Consider the following 25,360-nt stretch of genomic DNA (forward strand, 5'->3'; position numbering starts at 1 on the left):
ACAGAGCACCGAGAGATGCCCCCAGGCCCTTCCAGCTGCCCCGGCTCCAGGCTGTTATTTTCCATTCAGTTTTACCTCCCCTCCACAGCATTAATCACCAAGGAGCAGGAATGAAGGGCCTGGAATGCTGCCTCTTTCCAGGCACCCCAGGCACCCTAAGGTGTGCTCAGGGGAGTTCAGGGATGCCATGGCCCCTCACCTGCCCCACGTCACAGCCTGGCAGGAGCCCCTTTCCTGACAGAGGGTGTCACATCCCACTCTGCCACAGCCCAGGACAGACCTGGAGGGGACAGCAAGGTGCATTGGGGACCATGTCCCAGCACTGGTGGCTGCATGCGTTGACCAGAGAGGGTGGGAGCACTTGGGCATGTCCATGTGGGGCCAGGCTCTGGGTGGGTTTGGGGGTGCAGGGGTCTCCAGTGGTGCCTATGCACCCATCACACACACTTATGTGTGGGACCCCCAACAGCCGCACACAAGGACACATCAGCCAGATGAGGGGGACACACTTGGGCCCCCAGACGAGACCCTCCCTCCCGGCAGCATCCCTGACAACTGCCAGGGACACAAGGCCAGCTCCCAGCTGCTCCTCCAAATGAGGCAGCAAACGAAGGCGGCGCGTTAATGAGTGGCGTTGCTGCACTCCCATTGTGGCAGCTCCACCAGCCCCTGCCCCCTCCATCCCCCTCTTCAGCCCCCTCCCCGAGGATCCCACCCTCTTCTCCCTGTGGCCACACGTCCAAGGGGTGACATGGCAATCAGCGCTGGTGACTATTTAATGGCCCAAGGTGGGCTGGCCACTCATCTGGACGCAGGGTGGACAGAGAGGTGCCAGGGCTGGCAGCACCAGCCAGTGCGGAGGAGCAGAGGTGAGTGACCGGTGACCGTGTGTCTGTCTGTCTGTCTGTCCCTGCTTTACACCCCTGCCTCGATGGGCAGCACAGCCAGGAGGAGGCAAAGGCTGGTGGGAAGCAGCTGGGGACCCACTGGCACCCCCAGACCCCAGGACGGGACTCAGCAATTTGGCTCCACGACGGGCAAAGGGGTGCAAAAAGGAGAGAGCAGAACAGAGGCAAGGTGTGAAAAAGGTGGGGAGTGAAGCCCAAAGCGAAGCCTCCAGGCTCAGGGGTGTTGGGAAGGGCAGGCAGGGGCTTGAGTGCGCCTGGGTCTGGTGCAGGAGAGAGAAACAGCCCCCTCAAGCCAGCATAGAGCAAACACCCTGGCCCCCAGCACCTGCAGCAGCTTTTAAGGCAATACCTCCAGATAATAGTAGTAGTAATAATAATAATAATAATAATAATAATAATAATACAACCCGTTTCCTCTTTCTGAGCCTTTGTGGGAGGAGGAAGGGAGGCAGAGCAGCCCTCCCCCTGCTGAAGGTCACCCCCGCCTGTGGCACTGCACGAGGCTCAGGACTTCACTCCCTTCTGCTCTGCTCAGACCCCTCTGCCAGGGCAGCTCCGAGCCCCATAAAGCAGAGGGATGTCGAGCACCTTCCTCTTCCCCTGCGTCACCCGGGCAGGACCCGCTCGTGGGGACGATCAGGGCGATGCTCCCGCGGTGCCTCCAAGCGGAGCGGGCAGCTCCGGAGCCCATCGCCCTGCCCGGCTCTCAGCCCCCTCAGCCCCCAGCCCAGCGCTCGGCAGCGAACCAGCGGAGCAGCTGCAAGGCTGGAGCGTGTGAGCACGGACTTGCTGCCGATGTCGGGCAGCGGGGGTCCAGGAGGCAGGGGGGAGCTCAGGCCCCCAGCAGCCCCGCTGGTGCTGGGTGCTGGTGTGGAGGCTGCAGAAGGAGCAGTGGGTGCCTGGGGGGCTCTGGCAGGGGCGGCAGGGCTGGTTTGGGGGTGCCGCAGCAGGGATGGGGAACTGCCGAGGGCAGCCCGTGCTGCGGCCTCAGCCGCTGCCCGAGGATGTTCGGTGCTTCACTGACATTCCTTCCCCTTCCTGTGCTTCCCCCAGATGAGAGCGCCCTACTCGCTGTCCTGCCTCTTCCTCCTGAGCCTGGGAGCCTGCTTCCCTCCCGGCGAGCGGTGGGAGCCGGGAGACCCCGGGGAAGGGGCTCTGCTCGGTCCCGGCTGGCAAACGGCGGCGGAGGGCCGGGGTCCCGGCTGGAGGGCAGGGGCAAAGCGGAGGCGAAGCGAGGAGCTGGACGCGCTGCTGAGCATCGCCGGGGAGCTGCGGGGATACGGCACGGCCGGGGCCGGGCAGCGGCCGGGCAGGCGGGGGGACCCCGAGCTGCTGCCCGTCGGAGGGGAGAAGCGCAGCGGCACCCTGGGGAACCTGGCCGAGGAGATCAACGGCTACAACAGGAAAAAAGGGGGCTTCACCTTCCGCTTCGGGAGATGAGAGCTTGGACTCGATTCCCCACGTCCTGCGGGTCACCCCGTCCCGTCCTTCCCTTCCGTCTCACCTAGGTTTGCTCGGACAAAAGGATATCGGGGGGCTTTGCTGCTGGGGTTGCCTTGGGGAGGGGGGACGCTGCGTTTGCTCCACTCCCAGCTCTGCTCTAGGTCTCCCATCCCTGTTCCCAACCGATGCAATGGAGGAAGACGAGGGTGCCTTAAAGAGAAATCACCAAATCCCTTCCCTGGTCACACACAGCTCTTGTTGGGGCACAGGGAAAGGGCCCAGTGCTGGGTCTCCAGTGCTGCAGAGCTGGCAGAGAGCAGGGATGGCACACGGGCATGGGCAGAGGAGGGTGGCACAACGGGATGGGCAGTAGGGCCAGGCAGCAAGGCTGGAGGGTTACAGCAGGATAGTCCTGGTGGTGACAGTCCCCAGGGAGTGCCTGTAGTCCAGGGCCAGCTGTCAGGGAGGAGAGGGTCCCTCAGAGCTCTCCACCGAGTGGCTGCTCTCCTGCCTATTAAGGAAAAGTCCCTCCAGCAGCAAATTCTGCTTAGTGTCAAATGCCTCTTACACGAGGCAGCTCCTGCCTGCAAAACCAGGGCAGAGCAGTGGGGTTCGAGAAAATCTTGTCCTTAACAACCCCTGATGCACGCACAGAAAGCTGCCCTGGCATCGCCAGTCCTGCCACAGCCCCACCTCCCTGCTCATGCCCCGAGCCCCAAACTCCTCACCCGGGTGAGACAGTGATGGCCAGCCTTCAACGTCCTTGTCACATCACCCCGGCTCCTGCCTGACAGCCTGGCCCTTCCTAATGCCTTCCTGGTCTCATTACCACCTATTCCCAGCTGTAGCTACTGCAGAACTTGAAGTAGGACTGACCTTCAGTAGTAGAACTTCAGAAGGACTGAAACAAGGACTTCTGCACCTACTGGGGCCACTGAGAGGTGCTCGGTGGGTGTCCAGTCACCAGTGGTGCAGCTTTGGGAATCATTAGCCCCAAAAGCCAGCACAGTCACAGTAGCACAGAAGAGCCCCACTGCCCAGCCGCTGCCTTCCCCTCCTTTGGGCAGATTTAGCTCTGCCAATGCCGGTGTTTTCTCTGTGCCTGCCAGAGGTACCAGCAGTTAGAGCTCTAACTACCTGCTGCAGGCACTAATGGCAACTTACACACTGAGCCACTGCTGGTATTTCATTGCAGGCACAAAAATGAGCCAGGAGATGATTTGCAAGCGCTAAATTGCACCCTCAAAAATCAGAGACCGTGGCAGGATTTGGTTGGGGGAGTAAAAAGATAAAAAAACCCCTTAAATCAGGCTGCAAGAGGTGCATTGTAATATCCATCAAGCAGACAGACCACTTAATGCAGTGCTGCGTGAGTTGTTCTGGCAGCAGGAGCAGTGACTGAGGCTGAACGGAGGAGCTGGGACCCAGGGGAAAACAGTTGTGGGGCAGCAGGTCCAGGGAGGAGCGATGGATGCACAGGACCAGGCTCATCAGAGCCGTGCAGAACGGGAGGGACTCCAGGTTTGCAGGGACACAGACAGTGGCAGGATTTGGCCCTCACACGAGGACGGCGCCGGCTGCGAAGGTGAGGAAGGGCATTTCCTGCCCCTGCATCCCTGCTGCCCTGACCGTCTCACACTGGGGAGCACAGCAGCGACCGACGGCACTCAGGGTGGCTGAGCCCACGCCAGCCCCCACCCCAGGCACCCCCGAACCCACCTGCATCCCTCTCAATTCCCGCCCCACCGAAGGCCCCCTGTTTGGATCGGGACGCAGGCGCCGCGCTCGCATCACACAGCGGAGACGGAGCTTCATCGATGTTTCTACGGCAACGGCTTCCCCCCACCCCCCTTTCTTTTGAGTGTTCAAACCATCAATAAACACGCACTGATCAATTTTACCCTGCGCTGGAGTCGGGGGGAGGGCTGGAAGGGAGGAAGGGGGAAGAGTTTTGGAGTAACTCTGGGTCAGTGAGGGCTGGTAAATCCCTGGCTTTGCTGTGATGGATCATTGCAGGGGAGAGTGGCTCTGACTGCTGCAGAAAGGGAAAGGAAACCTGCTGGGCAATGCTGTGGCTGCGGGGATGCCTGGGCTCTTGCACTCAAGTCCGGGAGAGGAACAGGCTCAGAAGAGCCTCATAAAAGCACACACATAAGGAGGCTTTGATTGATGTGCAATAACGTCGGTAGAACTCACTGAAAATTGGAGCACTTACCTGGTAGGTGGGACAGTTGGGCTCAGCCCCCACGCCTCAGGGCTCCTTGATGCCACCAGGGCAGTGCCATCACCCTCTGCACCCTCTGTCTGGAAAGGGGCTCCTGCCAGGCTGTGACGTGGGGCAGGTGAGGGGCCATGGCATCCCTGAACTCCCCTGAGCACACCTTAGGGTGCCTGGGAAGAGGCAGCATTCCAGGCTCTTGATCCCTGCTCCTTGGTGATTAATAGTGGGGAGGGGAAGTAAAAATGAATGGAAAATAACAGCCTGGAGCCTGGGGGTGTGTCTGGGAGGAAGGAGGGGGAACATGCCAAGAACCCCTGCACACTGGCCACGGTATCTGCCACCCAGCTCCCACAGGAAGCTACACCCCTTCCCAGTTCCTCTCCTCCTGAGGAAGGGAGCAGCTCCCGAGGGGACCCTGAACACCTTTGAGAGGCAGAGAGCTCACAACCAGCCCTCACACCAACCCCTAAGGAGCTGGATCAACCAGGCCCTGGATTCCTCTACACGTGGCCAGTGCACCGAGACAGCGGGAGCCGATGCAGACACTGCTATCACTGCTGGGACTCTCCACGAAACACCCCGCTAACCTTCCCTGCCCAGGCACAGCCCTCAGCCCTGCCCTGGCCTCTGCTCATCTGTTCCGCTCCCGTGGGCTGCCTCTCCCCTTTCCTCCCCCCGGGCAGACCTGCAGCACTACAAACACACACAACGGGAACAGCGAATCTCAGAAACCCAAAGGATGCTCTGCAGAAGAAGAGCCCGGTTTAATTGTGTCCAAGGGACTCATGAAGAGGCTCTGTGTATCATAACTGGGTCATGCAGGCTCCAGGAGCACAGGTGGGACCTTTACCAGCAGAATTGATAGTAGGACAAAGAAAGAACCCTCAACAGGGGGGCGATCGCTGGGAAAACATTCAGCATGGCCTGGTTTGCAGGTCAGCTTTCTGCTGAGCTGGATCTACCACTGAGCAGCACTGCCAGGCAGGACAGCTCTGAGCCCGGCCTCAACACTGAAATGACTGAGGGCTGTCCCTCACTCACAATGTTAGGAGCACTGGCACAGCCAAGGCATCAGGACTGACCAGGAATCGATCCAGGAGCATCATTCTCAGCAGCCCACCCAGGCCAGGTCTCATCCTCAGCAAGGAGTGTGTCCCACTGTGCTGCCAGTCCCTTTTTAGATGCACAGGTGATGACAGGAGCCCTCTCCTCAGAGATGACACTGTGCTTAGGTGTATTTTCCTCTCTTTTCAATTGTGGAAGGATGAATGTGAGCCAAGGAAGAGGCTGTGGGCTGTCCCTGGCCATCCCAGGTGACAGGCAGTGGTCTGGCACATCTGAACACACCACTGGCCCAGCCAGGCTGCCATGCCAGCCTGACCATAAAAACATGGGGTTGTAAGAAGAGTGAGCATAAAACACTGACCAAATTTTACACCTTGTGACAAACAACTTCTCAACAAAAGGCAAGATGACACTAAAGGAAAACGTAAAACAGTGAACATTGTAATTTCAACGACACAAAACCCAAAACAAAACCACAAACACAGCTATTTTTCCCTCAGAGCACTCTCACTTTCAAGCTCAATAGCCTTGAAAATTGGAGCAATCAAACTGTTAAATGCATCGATCTGTTAAATCAACTCCTACTGTACTCAGCTAAATTTAGCCTTTAATCCCCCGTCTCTTACTCCCAACACCACAGATCTGGGGGCTTTCCGCAGCCAGGTCAACCGGCCTCTGCCTTCCCACGACACCGTGCACCAGCCCCTAAGCCAGCAGAGATGCAGATCATCAGGAGTGGTTGCACTTAGGGGCAGGTTAAGCTTCTCCATCTTACCTCAGCCCACAGCTGCTCACCACATTGAAGTTTGGACACTGACCTTTGCCAGGGTGTTGGTCACCATCCCACCCAGACCTTGCAGTGCTGCGGCTCCGCTCCCTGCAGACCCCTTTGCTGTGCCTGCACCTTGCCAAGTGCAGGCCATGAATGGTGTTTATACTCACCAGTGCACCCTCATGCTTCTCCTTCACCTTCTTCAGCCTCACCAAAAGCAGCCCAATGCAGTTGCTGTCACAGGAGGCCAGGGTTTCTCATGAGCATTGTTCCCCCAGCCCAGGAGTGAGCAGATCCCAGTGCCAGGCCCCACAGATTGCACCATAGACTTACTGAGGGAATTAGAAATGGGAAGAACTGGGTTATAACCCTAAAACATCACTGTGGAATGGTGGGACCTCGGGCACACCATGCACTGTCACCCGCCGTTGTTTCCTTCTCATCCTTTCTTTAGTCTTTAGCATCTTCATTAATCAAGGCAGTAGCTCATTTTAGAGGCTGCTCAGTACTTGGAAACATCCCTCCTTCATAATTTAGAGCCTTCAGCCAGAAAGGCTGAAAGGAAACAGAAAATAAGAATGGGCAACCAGACATGAGGGAGGGAACTGTATGAGGAGAGAAACTCATGGGTCATTTCATAGCAGAGGAAGAGGTAAACACAACAGCAGCTGAATTGCAGAATACAAACCATTAACAGAGGAAAAGTTCCACCAAATCTCTTGATTTAAATCTCCTTGAAGACAACAGCAAAGTCTTTGATTCAAAGAGGTGATGACACAGTCTTTACTCTGTGCATCTCTTTTCTCTCCTGACTTTTCAGAGCCAGATCAAAAGAACATGGAAAAGGGCTGCTGGCCTGGCTCTGACCATCCCACTGGGCTGAACCCCCCAATCAGGGAACTCCTGGTTTTGGAGGCAAAGTCTAAGGGAAGTCAGCTGGGTTGGGAAAGTCTCACTAACAGACAAACACAAGTCTTCTTCAACATTGATTTATTTTTAAATATACTACGCAAGAGAGACTGGAATAAAAAACAAATCAAAAAAAAATGGAAAATAGAGAAAGAGAGAAGAAAGAATTGAAGTCGTGTACAGAAACAATCTGTACTGGACTAAATTAAAGGGGAAACGACCCCCTTAAGTATCACAGAGATGAAGGACAGAGCTATTTACACACTGTAAAAAAGACAAGTCTACAAAAGTGTGTAATAACGAGATACAAATGTATAATATAGTGGCACAATATGTTATCAAAGTAAAACAGTACCTCCAGGAAAGAGACAATTCAAGGGTTGGGTTTTTTCTTACGTTTTTAAAGGCAGCCTGTGGCAGAAGTGTGTATTTTCTTTTGAACATTTGTCACATGTCATGTCATGGCTGTTTGTGAGGGCGAGAAGTGGCGTGAACACACACGAGTGAACTACTAGAAATCATATACAAAACAAACAGTTCCAAAGAGAACAGCATAAAATACAATTGAAGGCAATTAGTGTTTAAGATACACAAGAGGGGTCACAAGTTACAGGGGAACAGAAAATGGAAAATGTGTTTTTCTCATGTTTGGAACTGTTAAGAGGAGTTAAATTGCACTGTTAATAGCCCTAAACCTTGTTCTTTCACTATTGTCATGAGTCACAGTTAGTTCCCAGCATTAATTGGGAAGGTCACAAGACCTTGGCAAGGAAGGCCAGGAGTCTTGCTGTCAGCATGTTGTGGCAGTTTCCTTGGGAGATGCACCCCAGAGAAGTGTCTGCAGTCTTCACAGATCCTTTTTTGATGCTGGATGGAACCATGCTGGCATGAAGGTAGAAATGCTTTTAACCCAAGTACTGGCACTGGAGCTCCTCCCGGGGGGGTTCCAGTGGCACAGAAAGGCAGGTACCACAACCCCTCAAAGCACAGGGCTCTGCAGGAGGGCTGAGGCCAGGCTCCATCTCCCTTCACAAAACAAAAAGTTGGAAATTCAACCGGAGACACAGCAGTTCTCACCCACTGTGATGTGCAGGCTTAGCCAGAACAGCTGCTGGAGGCACAGCTGTGTGCTCCAACAGAGCCCAACCCATCCCTTCCCACTGCCACCCTCCCAGCTGCCCAAGCTCTGCACCCCCACCCCAAACACCAGCCCCATCAGTGTCAGACATCACGAGAGTGCCACAGCACATCCTCCTCCAGGCCTTCTCCAGGCCTGTTCTGCTGCCGAGGGAGCTCTGCAAACAGGCTCCTGGGCTGTGGCATCCAACACTGTGAGCCCAAGCAATCCACTGGAGCTGAAGAACATTGAGAAACTACTGAAAACACAGAAATGAAGGGTAGCAGGTGGAATCAGAGGAAGAATTTGGGCAATCATCACTTGTAGCATTCTGTCATTAAAAAAACCTTACATTAATAATTTTTCCCCCTTCCCTCCCAAGCACCAAATCTGTTGCATTAGTGTCAGGCAAATGTCAGACTCGGGCCAGGGCCATGTGCTGGGCAAACTCTCCCAAGAAATACAGTGGGTATATTGTTATCCAAACACTCATCCTCATGTATAGGGGGGCAGAAGGAGGGGACAAAAAAGCAGTACAAAGTCCTCCTGAGGAGGATGGCATCTCAGTGTCCACCAGTCTGGCTTCAGTCTTAACGGTCTGTCCAGAACAATAAAATATTAATAAAAAGGCATGATGTGACATCAGCATTTAGACTCGTAGTCCACAAGGCAAGAACTCCACAGATAAGACGATTACAATTATATGAAACACAGGGAATCTGAGTTCAGAGGGTGGGAAATGCCTCCTGAACACAGCCCTGCCCTTGGGAGCTGGGGTGTCCATTCACAGTCTGTGTCCCTGGCACAGCCCTAACCTGAACGCCCTGCTCCTTTGTCAGTCCACACGTTACTCTCTCCACAGTCGGCTTTGGCCCATTACAATTGATTGATTCACTTGTTTTGTTTTTCAACCTGGTTTCTTGCTACCTCTGAACAATGTCGCTGATTTCTTTCACTGAGCTGAGCAGTTTGCTAAAGTCCTGGGTGGCCGCAGGGCCGCTGCCAGCGGTCGCTGGGCAGATCTGAAGCTCCCGTAGGTTGTTCTCCAGCTTATTGATGGCCTCCCGAAAGGCAAATTTGTTCCTCATCTGCTGAATGGAGTCCACGTAGCTCACGCAGAAGGTGTAGAGGTTCTTGCCAGCCTCCAGGACGGCGCTGTGGCTGGCCATTTGCTCAGAGTTCTTGCTGATGGCGAGCCGTAGAGCCTCGGTGCTTTCCAGCACCACCCCTTTGGTGATGGTGCCACTGGCAATCCTCTCTGGGGGCTGCCGGGTTTTCCGCAGAGAGACCCTGGTGGATATGAGGGGGATGAAGGCTGTGGATGACGCCTGGTCCCCACCTGGGGCAGAGGGTACGGATGAGGAAGAGGCAGCTGGGGTTGCCGTGCTCAGCAGCAGCTTTGTAGAGGACTGTGGCTTTGGTACAGAGGGGATCCCCAGCTTTTTCACACCTTCCCCTGACTGGTTTGGCTTGACAGCATCACTGCCTGCAGCCTCTCCAACCTGAGTCAACTGTTTGGATTTCGGCCCAGACACCACATCTGCTGCTGCTTCATGGCTGGGACTGTGAGAAACCTTCCCAGGCTTGGCAACGGAGGATGAAGACAGTGGGAGCGGAGGGGCTGGTTTCAGCTTCGATAACTTCCCTTTGTCCTTCCCTGCCGACTCCGAGGTCTGCTTGAGCCTCCTCAGGCGTGGCTCCTCAGAGGAAGCCCTGCTGGCCCCCACGAACCCAGCAAGGTTGGGTTTGGCAGCAGAACCTTGGTCCATCGTCACAGTGGTACCTAAGGCACTGGATTTGACTCCATCGTCCTTGTGGAGCCCACTGGAGGAAGGAGGCGCAGCAGGTTGCCTACGGCCAAGTTTTGGCGTCAGGGTGGGAGGGCTGGAACCAGGGCTCGACTCTGCATCTTTGAACACGTCATCAGTGGTCTCTTCATTCTTCTTAAGCAGCCGTGGAGGAGGGGTCACTGTTCCCCTGACAGCAATGTCAGTCTTGGCCTCATTCGCCCGCTTCCGAGGCAGTGCTGGCTTTTCACTTTTGTGCCCTCCAAAAGTGGAGGAATCAAACTGGCGTCCCGTGGACTGCAAATCCCGAGGCAGAGTCACGGATTTCCACTCTGTGTCCTTTGCTCCATGGGGCACACAGGAGGCTGAGCAGGACCTTAGGAAACGCTTGCTGGAGTTGGAACTGCTCTCCTCCTCACCAGCCACCCCTCGACTGCTGCTCATCGTGCTGGACTTCTTCCGTAGGTGGGGAGATAAGAACCCAGAGTTCCCTGCCACAACCCCGTTGGTGACACCGGCCCCATTGCTTGGGCTCTGGAACTTGGAGAGGTCAGCTGTGTCTGCAGCGGGGGCAATGAAAGCTCCATTGCCAGCATCCCTGCACTCCTCCTCCCCGCCCGCCCTGCGCTCCGAGTGTCCGTCCATCTCCCTGAAGGAGCTGCTCCGTTTCGGAGGGGTAGGGGCGGTTTTCTTCTTCTTCTTGATCAGGGCACTGAAGAGGTTGTGTTTTTTGTCTTTTGGAAGCAGCCGCTCATCTTCATTCAAACTGCTCTCCAGGGCCACCCTCTCCTTTCGTGGGAGCAAGGGAGAAATAGCAGGTTCATGATCCAAGGGGTCTGCATGGGAAAAGGACAGAGGTTTTGAGCATTGGTCCAAGAGCCAGAATAACCCATTTTCTTACAGGATCAAACCACTGCAAGCACCTCCAAAAGGTGCAGGTTTTCTAAACAGACACAACTTCAGAGCAGAAATAAAGCTAAGTGCAGCCACACTCACTCCTAGACTGAACATGGTCTGTGATCCTGCTGCATCCATTCATTCCTGAGGTGGCTTGCCAAACTACTTTCCCTGTGGGTTTCTGACTGGAAGAGTGACATACAAACACTACATGTTTGTGTTCAGATTCCCATCCTCGCATCTGGAGACTTGTCTTAACTTGACATTGTGAAGAAGATAAATACGAAGAGGCCTTTGCTTTAGTCCCTGTGCTATTGCTGTCTTTTGAATCACTGACCCTCTGAATTAATAAGGCACCTCTGTAACCCACCTCCATCCCCAGGCTCCTCGTTCATTTTCCTGATGTCATCCTTTGTGGGGAATGGAAATAACTGTTTCATGAGCAGAAATCGAGATCAAAATATGACACTTCAGGTCATACCACTGCGAAGATGCTCAGCTTTGTACCGGAACAGAAAAGGGGCAGTACCAGCCTCCTTCAGCAGCACTGCAGCAGAGGGAAGCAATGGGGTGACCCTCTCTCCACTTACAAGCAGTACTTAAAAATGAATAATGGTTTATAATAAATTCATACAGAGTCCTGAAGGTCTCTGTGTCTGACTGACAGAGGGGCTCGTTCCTAGGCCAGGCACTCCAATGGCATTCTAATCCAAAGGAGGAATGCCTGCAGGGCAGCATATACATTTACAGCTTGACTAGGCAGCAAGAAGGGAGATGAAGCAGAGTCATAAGGAAGGATGCTTCTTAGTCACAAACTGGTGATCATCATGCTATGGGTAGGATTTTGGCTGAGGAATGGATTTTGGCTGAGGGGAGAGAATTCGAAAAGAAATAGTTGTGTGCTTTGAGAAGACAACATGTTTGCACAGGAACTCTGCAGTTACACCATTCCCACAGGACTCAGGGGGACCTGGACAGCCAGAAGAGCCAGGCTGTGGCATTACTGAGTACAGACACAGTGGAGCTGCAGAAATCCAGAGAAAACTAGCAGCTAGCACTGAGGATCAGCTTCCAGCTGCTGGACTTGCTATGGAAACACTGACAATTGGAAGGGAAACTGCAATAAAACTTTATTGTGAAAAAAATTCTTTCACAGTAAAGAGTGAAATGATTCCCAGCATAATGTTAAAATCATATTATGCCTGCTGTACCTGAATTTCTCAAAGCCCTCAAGTATTTAAATGAAATTATTTTACTTCAAAAGCTTGTAATAATAGGCAATTATATTTCCTATATATGGTAAGTAACTTTCCTTCCCGAGTCACTGATACTTCTTTATCCAACATTTTAAATACCCTCTTTTTTCTGCCCCCCCTTTGTCTAGGTGGACATTGGTTACTGAGACATGTACTACTGGGTGAATCTGACATTACACAGAAAAGTTCAGTCACAAGAACGGTCAGAAGAGGCAACCTCAACAGGAGTTGGAAAAAACCCCACTGTATTTCATTTTACATTCTTGTTTGTCAAACACAGAGCTAGATACAAATCTCCTGTACTCATTCAGCTGTTTACCACTGCTTTTATTACCTTGGAATGGAAGGTAAGTGCCTGAAGAAACTGATTGGAAGTTTAATTTTATGGAAGAGTCTGTAAATACCTCTTTGTCCCTTGCTGAAATTATATTTGGTGCCTGCCAAGAGTAATACTCTTCTGTGCTGCAAGCACAAATCTGGTAGGATGGAACAGTGAAGAAACCTCCCTGATGGGGCTTGCTAAACCCTAGCTATCACCTTGCTTTAAATTATGCAGTGTGGTAGTGTAAAGTGGCTTGAACACAGCAGATTACCCAGCACTCAGATGCAGTGGGAGATCCCACTGATAGCTCCTGCCAGGGAATGGGAAGAGGATATGATCAGAGAGCTCCGTGCTCAGGGTCTGGTCTTTAGGGAGCTGCAGGCAACAGCCATTAAGCTAAAAAAACTCCAAGGGCTTCTCTAAGCAAAGGCAGGGAGAGCATCAGTCCCTCAGCCAGTTAAGGAGTCACACTCCCAGCTGCTGTGTGTATCTGGCCCCAGAATTAACAACCTACCTTTCCAAAAAACTAATAAAAGCAGTTCTGGACCCAGGACAGCAAACTCAGCAGCCTGTCACCCAGAAACACGGCGCTGGTACAGAGAGATGGCACCTGTTATTAGGCACAGCTTTGCCTACGTGAGGGCCTGGAGCTAGATGTGCATTTTGTTTCCCCCTGTATTTCCTGAAGGAATAATGACTTTAATTAAAACCTACCACATTCCCCCTGGCCTCGAGCATGTGCAGTCTCCAAGCCCTCGTTGGCATCTTTGCTTTCAGCAGCTCTCCTCGATGTTCGCGTTTTGGTTGGCAACTCTGGGGCTTGGAGGAAATTGCTCACTACGCTCCTCATGCCCTTCTTTCCCAATTCCTTCTCCACCTCTGCAATGCACAGAAGAAAAGCAATCATTGCAATCAACTGAAGATAAAAAACTATTGCTCTGTTTGGAATTAATAGCTCAAAAGAAAAGGAAACAACATGAAACAGGGGTTCCTTGGGGTTATTCAGCCATTTGGCCCTTTAAAATGAGATGTTTGCCCAGGAAAAAAAACCCCACATGTAAACAAGTAACTGCTTTCTACATCATTTACACCAGGTTGTATAACACAGGACTGAGTTTCATTGCAAAGCAGTCTATGAATAACGGGCAGAGTTCAGGATGCAGTCAGCCCTTTCCCCACCCCAACAGGGACCCAGACCTACCATCTGATATGCTGGATTCCTGAAACATCGTTTCAAAGGCCTGATGGATCTCAGCAAAGGATGGTCTATCAGAAGGACTCCACTGCCAGCCTGAAAAAAACCACACCACCACTCAAAACTTCCCTCCAGCAGCAGACACTCAGAACCCTGCACCAGGAGGAGCCAGAAATCACAGTTCCCTTCCAATACACTGAGATAAAATACTGACATGAAAATCTGATTTACAGGGTGCTGGGTGTCTGCAACCACTTTGGCTCAGTGACAGCTGCAGACACCCAGCACTCCCTAAATCAGGTTTTGGTGTCAGTGTGTGACAGTAGGTGCTGAGCACTGCTGGGGTAAAGTGCAGGGCACTGAGTCACGTACCAAAAAGCCACAGTGAAGAGTCACAGTCAGTCCTGCAAGAAGCCAAATGATGCTCCTGCTTCATCCTTGGAGCACAAGCTTTTCTTTAAGTTGTCAGGAAAAAGGAGACAAAGGAAGCATTGAGATCCACAACAAATCTCCTCTCCGAGCCTGTGGGCTCCCAGTGGAGATGAACAGCTGGTTTCATAGTGTGTTCATCCTCCAGGGAACACAGTTTTAACCAAACACTTCCACACAGCACTGCACCTTCCCTGCAACAGGCAGGGAGTTCTCGTGCCTTGCTGTACATAGCCAGATCCTTGCACTTTTACTGCACCTCTGCAGACCTAAAAAGCAGCATTAGCAGGGCTAAGAAACACTTACATGCTCTCATGAGCTCATAAACTTTCTCAGGACAGCCTTCAGGACGCTCCATACGATAGTCCTTCTCCAACAGCTCATAGACTTGAGACAGGTCAATCCCAGGGTAAGGGGACATACCGTAGGTTGCAATTTCCCAGAGCAGAACACCAAAGGCTGCAGTAGAGAACAAGAGGGAAGAAAAAAAAAAAAGGGAGGAAAAAAATCAATAAGCTTTGTTTTCATCTTGAATTTGAGAGGATGTTTAGTGGAAGTAGTCACTACACAATGCTGCACACTTAGACCAGCTCTGGATGGCTCAGATCCCATGCTCAGCAGCAGCTTAAATGTTAAAGAAGCGTAACAAGCCTCTCCATCAGCACAGACAAGTCTCCTGCGATATGACAGGGTAGAATTAGACTAATTTTCAATGTATCAGTTGTCTCAAACCTGAACGCCTTGAGATCCTTCAAGTCCTATTAGAGGCACAATTAAGAGACTTCACAGTGGATTAGCTGAAACCGCTTCACTGCTGCACTGCAGTCGCTCCCTCAGTGTGACAGCTCCTCTCATTTGCAACCTCTCCCCGGAGGACTCGCACATTTTAATAGCTCAGTGTTTTTGGGGTGCCCTTGTTTAGTTGTAGCGTGGTCTAGATGGGCAATCTGGGAGGCAGCAGTGAGAGGAAAGTTTCAGCAGTTGCTACCAACAAGATACAGAGAGGGTGAGACATTTTGGTCCCAGGGAAAGCTGAACAGGAAGGGGAGAGCACAAAAAGGGTCTTGGAACAGGCGAGGCATTCAAGTGGCAGCAGTCAGTGGGGATGCAGGTCAGCAGCGGGGTCAGGCAGCTAACCCAGGAGTCAGGCACACAGAGTAAACCCAACACCAGTTCAACAACCTGCATGTAATTAGTTCAGTCACCCTATTCTCTTCTTAACCTGAAGAGAAAGCGATTACAATTCTGCATAAGTAAGGAAATCACATCACATTACATGGCAACGCCACCAAGGGTAATTTACATTAGACATTTCTGTGCACAATTTTCTTTGATTGCTGTCTTGAGGCAGTGAGGTGAAAACATCTAAACCCTGGCGTGCCCAGCAGCAGCCCTGGCCTCCGGGGACAGCTGATCTCTGATGAGATCACAAAGTCCCCTGCCCCAACTCTGCTTCCCAGGGTTACATTAACCCTAACTAAAGATACCCCATATTCCTTTGGGATCTTTCCTCCCCTAAGTACTCTGCTATTGAAATGCAACAGGGATCCTGCAGCCACCACAGCAGTACAGCAACATCCCAAGGCTGTGGCAGATACTCCGCAGCCAACACCACATGGAAACACAAAGCAGCAGAAACACCTTGGTCAGCAAGCACATACTCCTTGGGAGGCTATTTTGAGTTTTCCTCCCTCATCTACAAAACATTTTACATCAGCCATCTACCTAAAAGTTTCTTCAACATGAAGCCTTTCTCTGCACATTTTCCCCCAAACTGCAGAAAACTTCATCTCTGCTTCACTATTGTCTGTTGGTTTATATATAGAAGATGCTCAGGATATCATTTGCCAAGTGCCTTTGGGACCACATTCCACAAACTTCTATCTCATGTCACTGGGCACTTCCGAGAATTTGACCAATAGCTACGGCAGAGATACAAAACCCAAAGACAGGCTGATAAAAGTACAATGAGATTTTCTGTGGTCAGATTTGACACAATACAGCTCCATTTAGCTAAGCCTACTCTTATCACCAGCACTTCAGGGCTCTTCAATAACCATTTGTCATCAAATTTTCCCTCTGCTTCTCCTCATCTCATTCCAAAGATTATTCTTTTACAACGCAGAAAGATGAGCTTGGAGCTATCACTAGACAGATACACACATAATTATTTTTTTTAACATAAAACGAACCAGATTCCCTCCTCCTTGAAGTAGTTATAAAGTTTTTGGCTTTATAACAATGTATCACTTCATAGTCTTGTGCCAGGACTCCATCAAGGCAGTAGCACTGGCGCCCTCCAGCCCTATCTCATACATTTCTACCAACACCACAGTATCCTTTACTTTCATATTTGCCAACAACTCGGATATATCTAAAATCAGGTCGGCATTCTCTGTGCTCTGCTCTGAGACTGCTCAAGCAGAGATTAGGTCCTGCACTCTGACAAGCTCATAGAACAGCGTGGCTCAAACCAGGAAACCTGCTGCTCCCTCCTGAAATGCTCCACAACGGCCTAATTTCACAGCCCTGGAAAAGAAGACTATCATCTGCATTCATCTGTCCATGCAAATTCTTACCCCAGACGTCGGATTTAATGGAGAACTTGTTGTAGGCCAGGCTTTCTGGTGCAGTCCACTTGATGGGGAATTTTGCTCCGGCGTGGGCTGTGTAGGTGTCACCCGTCATTAACCTGCTCAGGCCAAAGTCTGCCACCTTCACCAAGTGGTTCTCCCCTACAAGGCAGTTCCTGGCAGCAAGGTCCCTAAAAAGAAGACCAAAAATAGGCAATGAGAAGTCTTTACCATCTCACTTTTAGCGATAGCAAGGAAGCCTGCTGTTCCCAAAGAAACCTGGGCCTGTGTGATTATTTTGATCCAAATATTACACAGAAATTCTGGAGTTACATGCACACACACAAGAGGGAAAGTTATTTTCCATTCCGTCTTCGTAAGACTGTCATTCGAACTTTTTTTTTTTTTTTCTAATTTGAAATGAGAGCTTCAAGAAGCCCCCTCACTTTCAATAAAAGCTGCCACCCTCAGGATAAAAATATTTCAAAGAAATGTCAGTGCTCAAGTTATCAATAGCTGGGGATGAGCACTGAATAAACCGAGTTTCAATTCCTCACTTCTTGCCCACCTCTGTAGTGCTTCAGGCACCCCAGTCAACACCAGTCATTCTCCAGAACTCCTTTTCCAGTCCTTGCTCAAGCACCAGAGTTAGGTCTGCACTTCCTTCTCCCTGGTGTACCACCATTTACCACACAACTTGTTCACAGTCAGCATTTGGCCTTGCAAACCTGCTGTAGCCTCTGCTATCAGTGCTGGCATTTTCAAAGAACTGGGCAATAAGCAAATTTAACTTTTTCTCCACTTTTTTTCCACCACTGGCTCCACCCTGGCAGGGGAGAGATGTGCACATTGCATTTACCACCTCCCTGGCTTGTACATGCTGTTTGCATTCTTGGAAATGCTTCAGGAGGATAAAAATGTAAAGCACAGAAGCACGTTTCTCCTAATATTAGGTTTTGTTAAAAACACTTTTCCAGATTATGTCACATTGAACTAAAAATTGATTGTACCAGGAAGCTCCTGTGAGATCTTTAGATATGAGGCAGACACTGCTGTTTCTGTTGCTTGTTCTGCTCAATCGGAATAAATTAAAAACCAGAAAAAAGTACATCTTACTAGATGCCCATTTAAATTTCACGGTGTTTTTGAATGTACCTTCTTATCAATGCTGATTACTACAATGTGTATCTAAATAAAAGCTCCTCTCCATAATCAAATTCTTCCTTCTTCCTGATTCATTAAATGAGGTCAGAGCCCAGCATTTGAATCCATGGATGTGAATTGTGACAACTCTCTTCAAATAATTGGGTAGGTGGTTATGGGGCTGGCTGATAAGGAAAAACGCTACTATTTATTTTAGATAAATGGGTCATCAGAAGTAAGAGGAAATGAAATGAATGGCAGAGAAGACAAATGAGATTCACACAAAGGAGTTTTTAAAGTTTACTTCCTGTGGGCTGAAGGGACAAAATCCTTTCAACAAAGCAAATCAAAGGCTGGAAATTTTAATTGGCAGCATCACTGTTCAATTTATTGACTGATAGCAGCACTTAACCAGGCCTTTCAAGCAGCAAAGGCAACTCATCGCTTAGAGGAGCACCTAGAACTTTACACACGATCTTCATATTTGTCTCTATGAAAAAAAACCACGTGCTAATTTCATATTCCAGTTAATTGGGCAGGAAAGGTCATGCTACGACACCGAGAGCATCTTGTACAAAGCTCAGCCACTCTCCAGCCCTGCTGCAGGATGTGTCATTACATTGCCAGGAGCCCATTTCTGCAGACGAGGAACGCAAAGCTCCAGCCATAATTGCAGCACACTTTAAAGGTCAGAGTCCCTGAGACTTTTAAGACAGCAGACATGCTTATTAAAGTGAATACACAATCTGGACAATAGCAGGGAACAATCCCTGCAGCGGAAAACAAAGCGAACCAAACCAGAAAGAACAGGGGCTGAGGTGGCGCTCTGAGGGTGATTCTGCTGCAAGGACCTGCACATACCCAGCATCACCAACTGCAGATGGTTTGAAAGGCTGTTAGAAACAAGGAAGTGGCTTGTCTGGTTCATTAAAAGTCCATTACTTTGGGCTTAAATTTACATTTAAGGCCTTGCCCAAAATAGGTAAGTACTGATGTGTCTTTCACCTGCATCTTGCCCTTTTCTCCAAAGGCAAGAGAAAAGCCCTGAGAGAAAACCCATCCTTTGGACAGGTTAATAGACTGTGTCAGATATGCACTAGCGTGTTAAATATATGACACCAATCAATGCTGTGATAGCCTGAAAGGCAGGAAAATACATCATGGGGTGCTCTGTGCTCGAGATTCAAGGGTGCTCACTGTCTTTCCTACCTGTGGATGAAGTTTTTCTTCTCCAGGTACTCCATGGCAGAGGAGATCTGAGTTGCCATGTACAGCAGCACCACAGCATTCACCTCCTGCCTGTTACACTCACGCAGGTAATCCAGCAGGTTCCCATATGTCATGAACTCCGTGATGATGTAGAAAGGAGGTTCCCGTGTGCACACCCCTGGGGAACAACATAAAGCTGACGGTGAATGTTGGAGAGTATCAGTGAATCTTCAGGTTTTGTCCTCCAGGGCAATTTATACCTCCAGAAGGCAGAAAAATGGGGCTCATGGAAAGAATGGATTCTGCTTGAAAGTGGTTAATAGAGGGGTTTAATTTTCTGCTTCAGGCTCTGGCAAATTAAACATTAGGAAGACGAGATCATTAAAAATCATGTATTAGTGGTACAAATTGTGAATTTTGCCAGACAATAAGTGTCTGTATTTAAAGCCTTGGTATGGTAAGCAGCTTATCTGCTCCTTAACATCCATATCACTGCACAAGGGTTTAGCTCAAATCCCTCTGCTTGGTATTTATCACTTACCTAATAATTGCACCAAGTTCGGATGCTTGATCTCCTTCATTACTGCGGCTTCTTTCAAGAACTCTTCCACTTCCATGGTATCCTCCTGCAGAACAATGGCAAAGCTTTGGCAAAGGCAGTGTACACAAAGGAGGAACAGATTTTTGCATGAGGACACAAAAAGAACTACAAACTGACAACATAAGCCACAGTTCTTGCAAGGTAATTTTTCCCTGTAGCCACAACACAAAGCCAGGGAGTTAAAAACATTAATTTTTTGGTATGATTTAAAAAAAAAAAAAATTTGTAATTCTTATACTAGCTGAGCTTTCTGGGGCAAGAAAATCCATATCCCTTTTGTGAAGGGACTCTCACAGATCACTCACGAGCTGAAAAGGAAAAACAAGCTTGTTCCTAACAGGGAAAAAAAAAAAAAGATAACATGAAATAAAAAGTACAGAAAAGGAACAAGAACGAACACAAAAGAAAGGATACACCACAATCAAATGCTTGAGAGGCTGCTGAAATGCAGGCCCTTGGGTTCACTGGGCAGGAACAAGAAATCCCCTCTCTCAGTCAGGGAGGCACGACCGATGGCAGCCACTGTGTGACTGAAAGCCCAAGGTTTCACAGATTCATTTCTGGCATTTAGAGCCTGACCCATGACATATCCGTTCTGGGCAGACGTGTCACTACCAATTTGTTGGGTGCCATGAAGTTACTTGGCACAGCACAGAACCAAGGAAGATACTACCTTGCTCAAAAGACGTATTTTTCTGAAGCAAATACACCCCAAATGGCCGGAAGGTCATTTCAAAGTGGTGCAAAAATACAGATCTATTCCTAAAGCAATGTTTCTTTCTATATCCATTTTTTTTTCATTGATGGATTAATGTTGACAGGCTACATGGACAAAGTGTTTTAAGGAAGGATTGGAAAGGATTTACTGCTGCTGGTGAGAACGATAACAGTGGGCTGCCACTGTGAGATCCAGCCAGCTCCCTGCTCTGCACTTAGCACTGAGAACATTTTTCCAACACTTCCATTCAATCATTTACTATTCATTGCCAATTAGCTTGATTGACAGCTGTGATTTGCCCAACACACTGTCAAAACTAATAGTCCAAAGGTCCTTGTGAGCAGAACCTTAAACTGTTCCCTTTGGCAAAGGAAATTGGGTTAATAATCCAGGTTGCAAAATTATCCTAAATACGCCTTTCTCTTATTCATGCTACACAAACCGTGGAAGGTTTGTCCTCTGCATAGCTGCTCCACAGTTTGAAATTTCTTACGTCTCAGTGACCATATTAATAGGAAGGACACATACAGAGAACCACTGTAGCAATGATCTCTCTGAAAACCTGATCTCATGCAAAGGACCAAGCTTAACCGGCTTCCAGCTCCCACTGTACTAAACCATGGCAGAAATAGAACAGTTCTGGCTGTACAGCATTTTCCCAGCACAGCACAGGGCCATGCCATGGCATTAAGGGACACCAGGGTTACATGTTGCCTAATTTAAAACGCAGGCTACTCTGCTGGGGAAAAAATAAAGAACAGAGAAAAAAACATCCAAATAAAAAGCAGAGGCAGTCCTAGTGGCAGCAGAGCTGAGGTGAGCAGTAAGAAATGTGCTGAGCTGACCAGCTCACAGCAGCTCAGCCATTAAATGGCCCTCAGGAGAACCTGCTGTGGCCACAGTCAAGATCAGCTGCGCTTGGTCCAGTGCAGGTCACAGAGCTCCCTGTGACCACAGCCACTGCCTTTTGCTCCTGTCCAATTTGGGGGTAAAAACACAAATTCAGAGTGTGTCCTGTTATAACAGACCCTGATAAATACTGATGTGTCCTGTACAACTCACAGAGCTGCCAGGGATGAGTTTTAATAGGCAACATCTCAGCGCCAAAACATGGTCTTGCCCTCTCCAGTTAAACACTGAGGAACAGCACGAGCTGCTTCGATCGCTCCTTCTCCAGCTCTGTGCCAGCCATGAGCTATGTTTAGACATTTGAAAGAAAACTGAACAACAAATGGGTGTTCGTAAGCATCATTATTCAAAAAGATGCTGGAAGGACTTTTCTCCCCCTCTCTCTTTTAGTCTTCGCTCTCCTTTATCTTTTGTATAGAGATATCTGAGGTAGATGGGGAAGGAGCAAGAAGAATCATACAAAGTTTTGAAAAACATTCTCTCAAAGGAAAATAAAATGAGTCATCTGCAGATTTGGGAAGAAGCTGCAAAAGGCTTGTTTTTCCCAGTAAAACCGGGATATAAATGTGATTTTAAAATGTTTCCCAAAACTTTGAAGAAAGCTATAATCCCACCTGTCAGGCAGTAGACTAATGGATTTAAAAAAGGTGGATTATAAATTTGCTTTTAAGGATGGTTTTAGCGTGCATAATTGCAGGTTGAAGTGTTTCTCAACTCTCTTCTTGGTTGTTCTTACACTCCCCAGTGGAACATGCTGCTCCATACTACATTATGAACCATTTTAGTCGTGTTTCATTAAATATTTATTTGATATATTTGAAACAGCCACGGTCTGTATTAAGGCTTCTCCTTCGCACAAACAGATTTGATGGGATAACATGTAATTTGTCTTTGTTGATGGGTTTTAGGGAGAAGAGAACGAAAGCAACAACTTCAGTTTGGAGCAAGATGAGAAGTCTGAAAGCGTCAGGAATCCTCACACTGCAACCAGCAGCAGGAAGATGTTACTGCAAGCAGTGCTCCGGGAAAGAGCTGAGCTCTCCTCAGTATGAGCAGGTGTTTTGCTAATCCTGGTCACGTCCCAGCTCACCTGCACCGCGAGGCTCCGAGCGATCCCGAGCAGGGACAACACTAGATGTCACTCGCTCCCTGTGCAAGCGGCACTTGGACTCCCCCGCTGGGAGCAGCAGCAGGAACCTCCAGAGTACAGAAAAGGCCAAAGTGAAAATACTTTGTGCAGCCATGGCAACCCAGAAGTACTGAGGCAGCCGCTGCTCGGAGAGCAAGGAAGAAGTATTTTCCCCAAATCAAGGGAAGGTTCTTCCCCTGACACTGAAGAGTCTACACAGTTCTCTCCACTTCAAAATTTCCATTGCAAAAAAACTGAAAAGAAACAAACGAAACCCTTGGTTCTGTTTGTTTCTGCAAGACCATACCATGTCCCCATTCGAGGAGAGAGAACATGGTGTCAAGTTCGCATAAACTCCTATTAAGCAATCAAATGCAATGCGTGCAGATGGTGCCAGAAGATCTCAAGACAGTTTTATAAACATAGATGAATTAAGCAATGACCTTATGAACTCACAGAGCACTATTTGCATTTCAAGAGACAAGGAAACCAAGATGCAGAAATCAGGGAGCAGAGCCAGAAACAGAACTGATTATCCAGTTCTTCATTAAAGCCACTTATGAATTTTAATATACCTTAGCTTGCATACCCTTTTTCCTCCTCTTGTGTCTTTTGATAAGAAGCAGCTGTGAACAGTTGCTTAAGACTTCAGGAATACAGGGAGCTTGTCTTTTGGGAAAGATGCCACATAAGACAGAAAATCAAAACATGTAAAGCCTCCCTGAAGCACAGCCTTTGAATTTTATGTTGACTGACTCACAATCCACAATTTTTCTTAATACACCAGCTTGTGCTGGTGTGTTCATCCGTGAACAGCTCACCTTTACCACACCCTGAATGCGAGACATTGCAGCACTACTTACTTTTCTAAGGTTTCATCCTTTCTCCAGTAAAAATTGTGCTGTTAACATCCTCCTTTGTTTAGATACGAGTGTTAGAGGTATCATATAAACCGTAAGAGGATCAAGCTCTTTCAAAAATACTCTATTTCCAGCCTACAGCACACAAAGGGAGGGCCACCATCAACACAAATACCTAACCAGAACTGCGGGCAGGCAGCTAGCTTGGACTTGCTTCCTGCTGGATGGGGAATGCTCCGAGATTGAGCCCTACCTTGAGAGTCTTCACAGCCACTGTCAGGTTGTACTTCTTCCAGACCCCTTCATACACCTCTCCATACTGGCCTCCACCCAGCTTGTGCTTCATGGTGATGTCGGTGCGCTCGATCTCCCACTTGTCGTAGTTGGGGGACACGCCGTAGATGGTGGGCTTGTTGCGCTTGGGCGCCGGGTAGTGCAGCGTGGTGATGAGCCCATCTGCCACGGTGGAGTGGTGATGGACCAGCTCTGCCAAGGTGTTGAAGCGGCTCTCTGAAGACACATAGAGCTGAGAACCAAAGGGGAAGGGAAAAGCTCGTTCAGGTAATGCCGCTCCGTCAGAGAGCTCGTACACAGGAACGGCATCATAAAATTGAGAAAGCAAAGTGTGCCATTGCTTCGACTTGAGCCGTGGAACTGTGAGCTCCAGAAGCTCTGTAACCAGCTCCAGAGCCCCGAACAGTCAATGCTTACATGGGAAAGGCATGGATTCAGGAGAAAATACATGCACTTTGCCAAAACAACAGGGCAGAGACGGCTGCAAATTGCACTAGACTGGCATGCTGTTGCTTGAGATGCCTTTTTTCAAAAAGCTGGTCGGTAGAGATTGTGGGACATTTCCTGGAGAGTATGGGAGGGTTGTCAGCCTCAGTGTCTCTATTTCACTATTACTATTTGGGTTATGACATTTTCACCTGTCTAAATTCTCTTTGAAGTGTCACTGGCAAACCAGAGTTTTCCCTGCTTTAGGCCTGAGCTTCTGCAGAGGTTTAGCATGAAGTCAGGGAGCTGGTCTGCTCCATTCCTGTGACGGGCACTGATCAATAGCACAGAAGGAAAATCATTACCACTGAATGAAAACCTGCTGCGAGGCGTGATAACCCATATTTGTTACCTCCTTAACATTTATACAGAAGATCCATTTTAAGCCTAAAATCCTGCTAAAGATAACAGACAACTGACTCCCTCCCACCAGAGCTGTGTGTTTCCAGTTTTCATCCTCAAGCCCAGTCTTCTGCCAGGCAAGGTGAAAAAAGCTAGAAATTTAATTATGTGAAAAGTGCTGGTTACACCTGAAGGAAAGGGAAAAATCTTTGCATCAAAGTGCATTTTGCATCATAGTCTAGCCTACAACATAGAAGATGGAAGAACTCAATTTCTCACAAAGGACCAAGGTCTGGCAAGGGACAAGCTCGCAGGAAGAGCAGCACTATGTTGGCCACCCAAATTCCTGTCCAGTCCACACACTAGTCCTACTGCTCACATCACATGCCAACAGCTATGATCAAATTTCCTAAATGCTTCTGACACGCTGGATGTACACTCAACAGTTTCTGCATGTGCACTGGCCATCTGTTTGGGATTTCAGGCTGGGAAGTTGATGGGGATGCCAGGCATCCAAAAATCCCAAGACTGAGGGTCAAATTCTGCTTCTTTCACCTACACAGAATTTTTGGATGGAAAATGAAAATGCATCTGTGAAGTTCCAGCAATAAGAGAGTTATGTCCAACAAAAAAGGGAGCTGCATTTGCAAGAGAAAAAAAATGATTGCAGGAGGGGACAAAACCACCCTCAAAGTTGATTAAAGCCTTTTTACTCTGGAAAATAATGGCAACCTCCTGGGGAGCATGTACACAGCTCTCTACCAAAATGAGTCAG

The 25,360-nt window shown here is 49.2% G+C and overlaps 2 protein-coding genes across 4 annotated transcripts in view; one reads left to right on the top strand and one right to left on the bottom strand.

Moving 5' to 3' along the window:
* Positions 1–757: 757 nt before the first annotated feature.
* LOC125336527 (pyroglutamylated RFamide peptide) lies at positions 758–2,348 on the top strand. The gene is made up of 2 exons (XM_048325066.1): positions 758–869; positions 1,962–2,348. The coding sequence occupies exon 2, from the start codon at positions 1,962–1,964 to the stop codon at positions 2,346–2,348; it is 387 nt and encodes a 128-aa protein (XP_048181023.1). The 5' UTR covers positions 758–869.
* A 5,488-nt stretch (positions 2,349–7,836) lies between these two features.
* The window catches only part of ABL1 (ABL proto-oncogene 1, non-receptor tyrosine kinase), a 77,776-nt gene continuing 60,252 nt past the window's right edge, over positions 7,837–25,360 (bottom strand). For all 3 annotated transcript variants that reach the window (XM_048325430.1, XM_048325431.1, XM_048325432.1), the window contains 8 exons: positions 23,717–23,989; positions 19,788–19,872; positions 19,247–19,424; positions 16,901–17,085; positions 14,628–14,780; positions 13,899–13,988; positions 13,412–13,576; positions 7,837–11,058 (listed from right to left, as the gene is read on the bottom strand). In XM_048325430.1, coding sequence (XP_048181387.1) covers positions 9,359–11,058; positions 13,412–13,576; positions 13,899–13,988; positions 14,628–14,780; positions 16,901–17,085; positions 19,247–19,424; positions 19,788–19,872; positions 23,717–23,989 — 2,829 coding nt within the window. In that variant the 3' untranslated portion in view covers positions 7,837–9,358. The remainder of the gene's footprint in view (positions 11,059–13,411; positions 13,577–13,898; positions 13,989–14,627; positions 14,781–16,900; positions 17,086–19,246; positions 19,425–19,787; positions 19,873–23,716; positions 23,990–25,360) is intronic.

The sequence above is a fragment of the Corvus hawaiiensis genome, chromosome 21, assembly GCF_020740725.1.
Source record: "Corvus hawaiiensis isolate bCorHaw1 chromosome 21, bCorHaw1.pri.cur, whole genome shotgun sequence".
NCBI lineage: Eukaryota > Metazoa > Chordata > Aves > Passeriformes > Corvidae > Corvus > Corvus hawaiiensis.

Coding starts and splice junctions, on each gene's coding strand:
- LOC125336527 (XM_048325066.1), top strand. CDS start 1,962: ATGAGAGCGCCCTACTCGCTGTCCTGCCTCTTCCTCCTGAGCCTGGGA.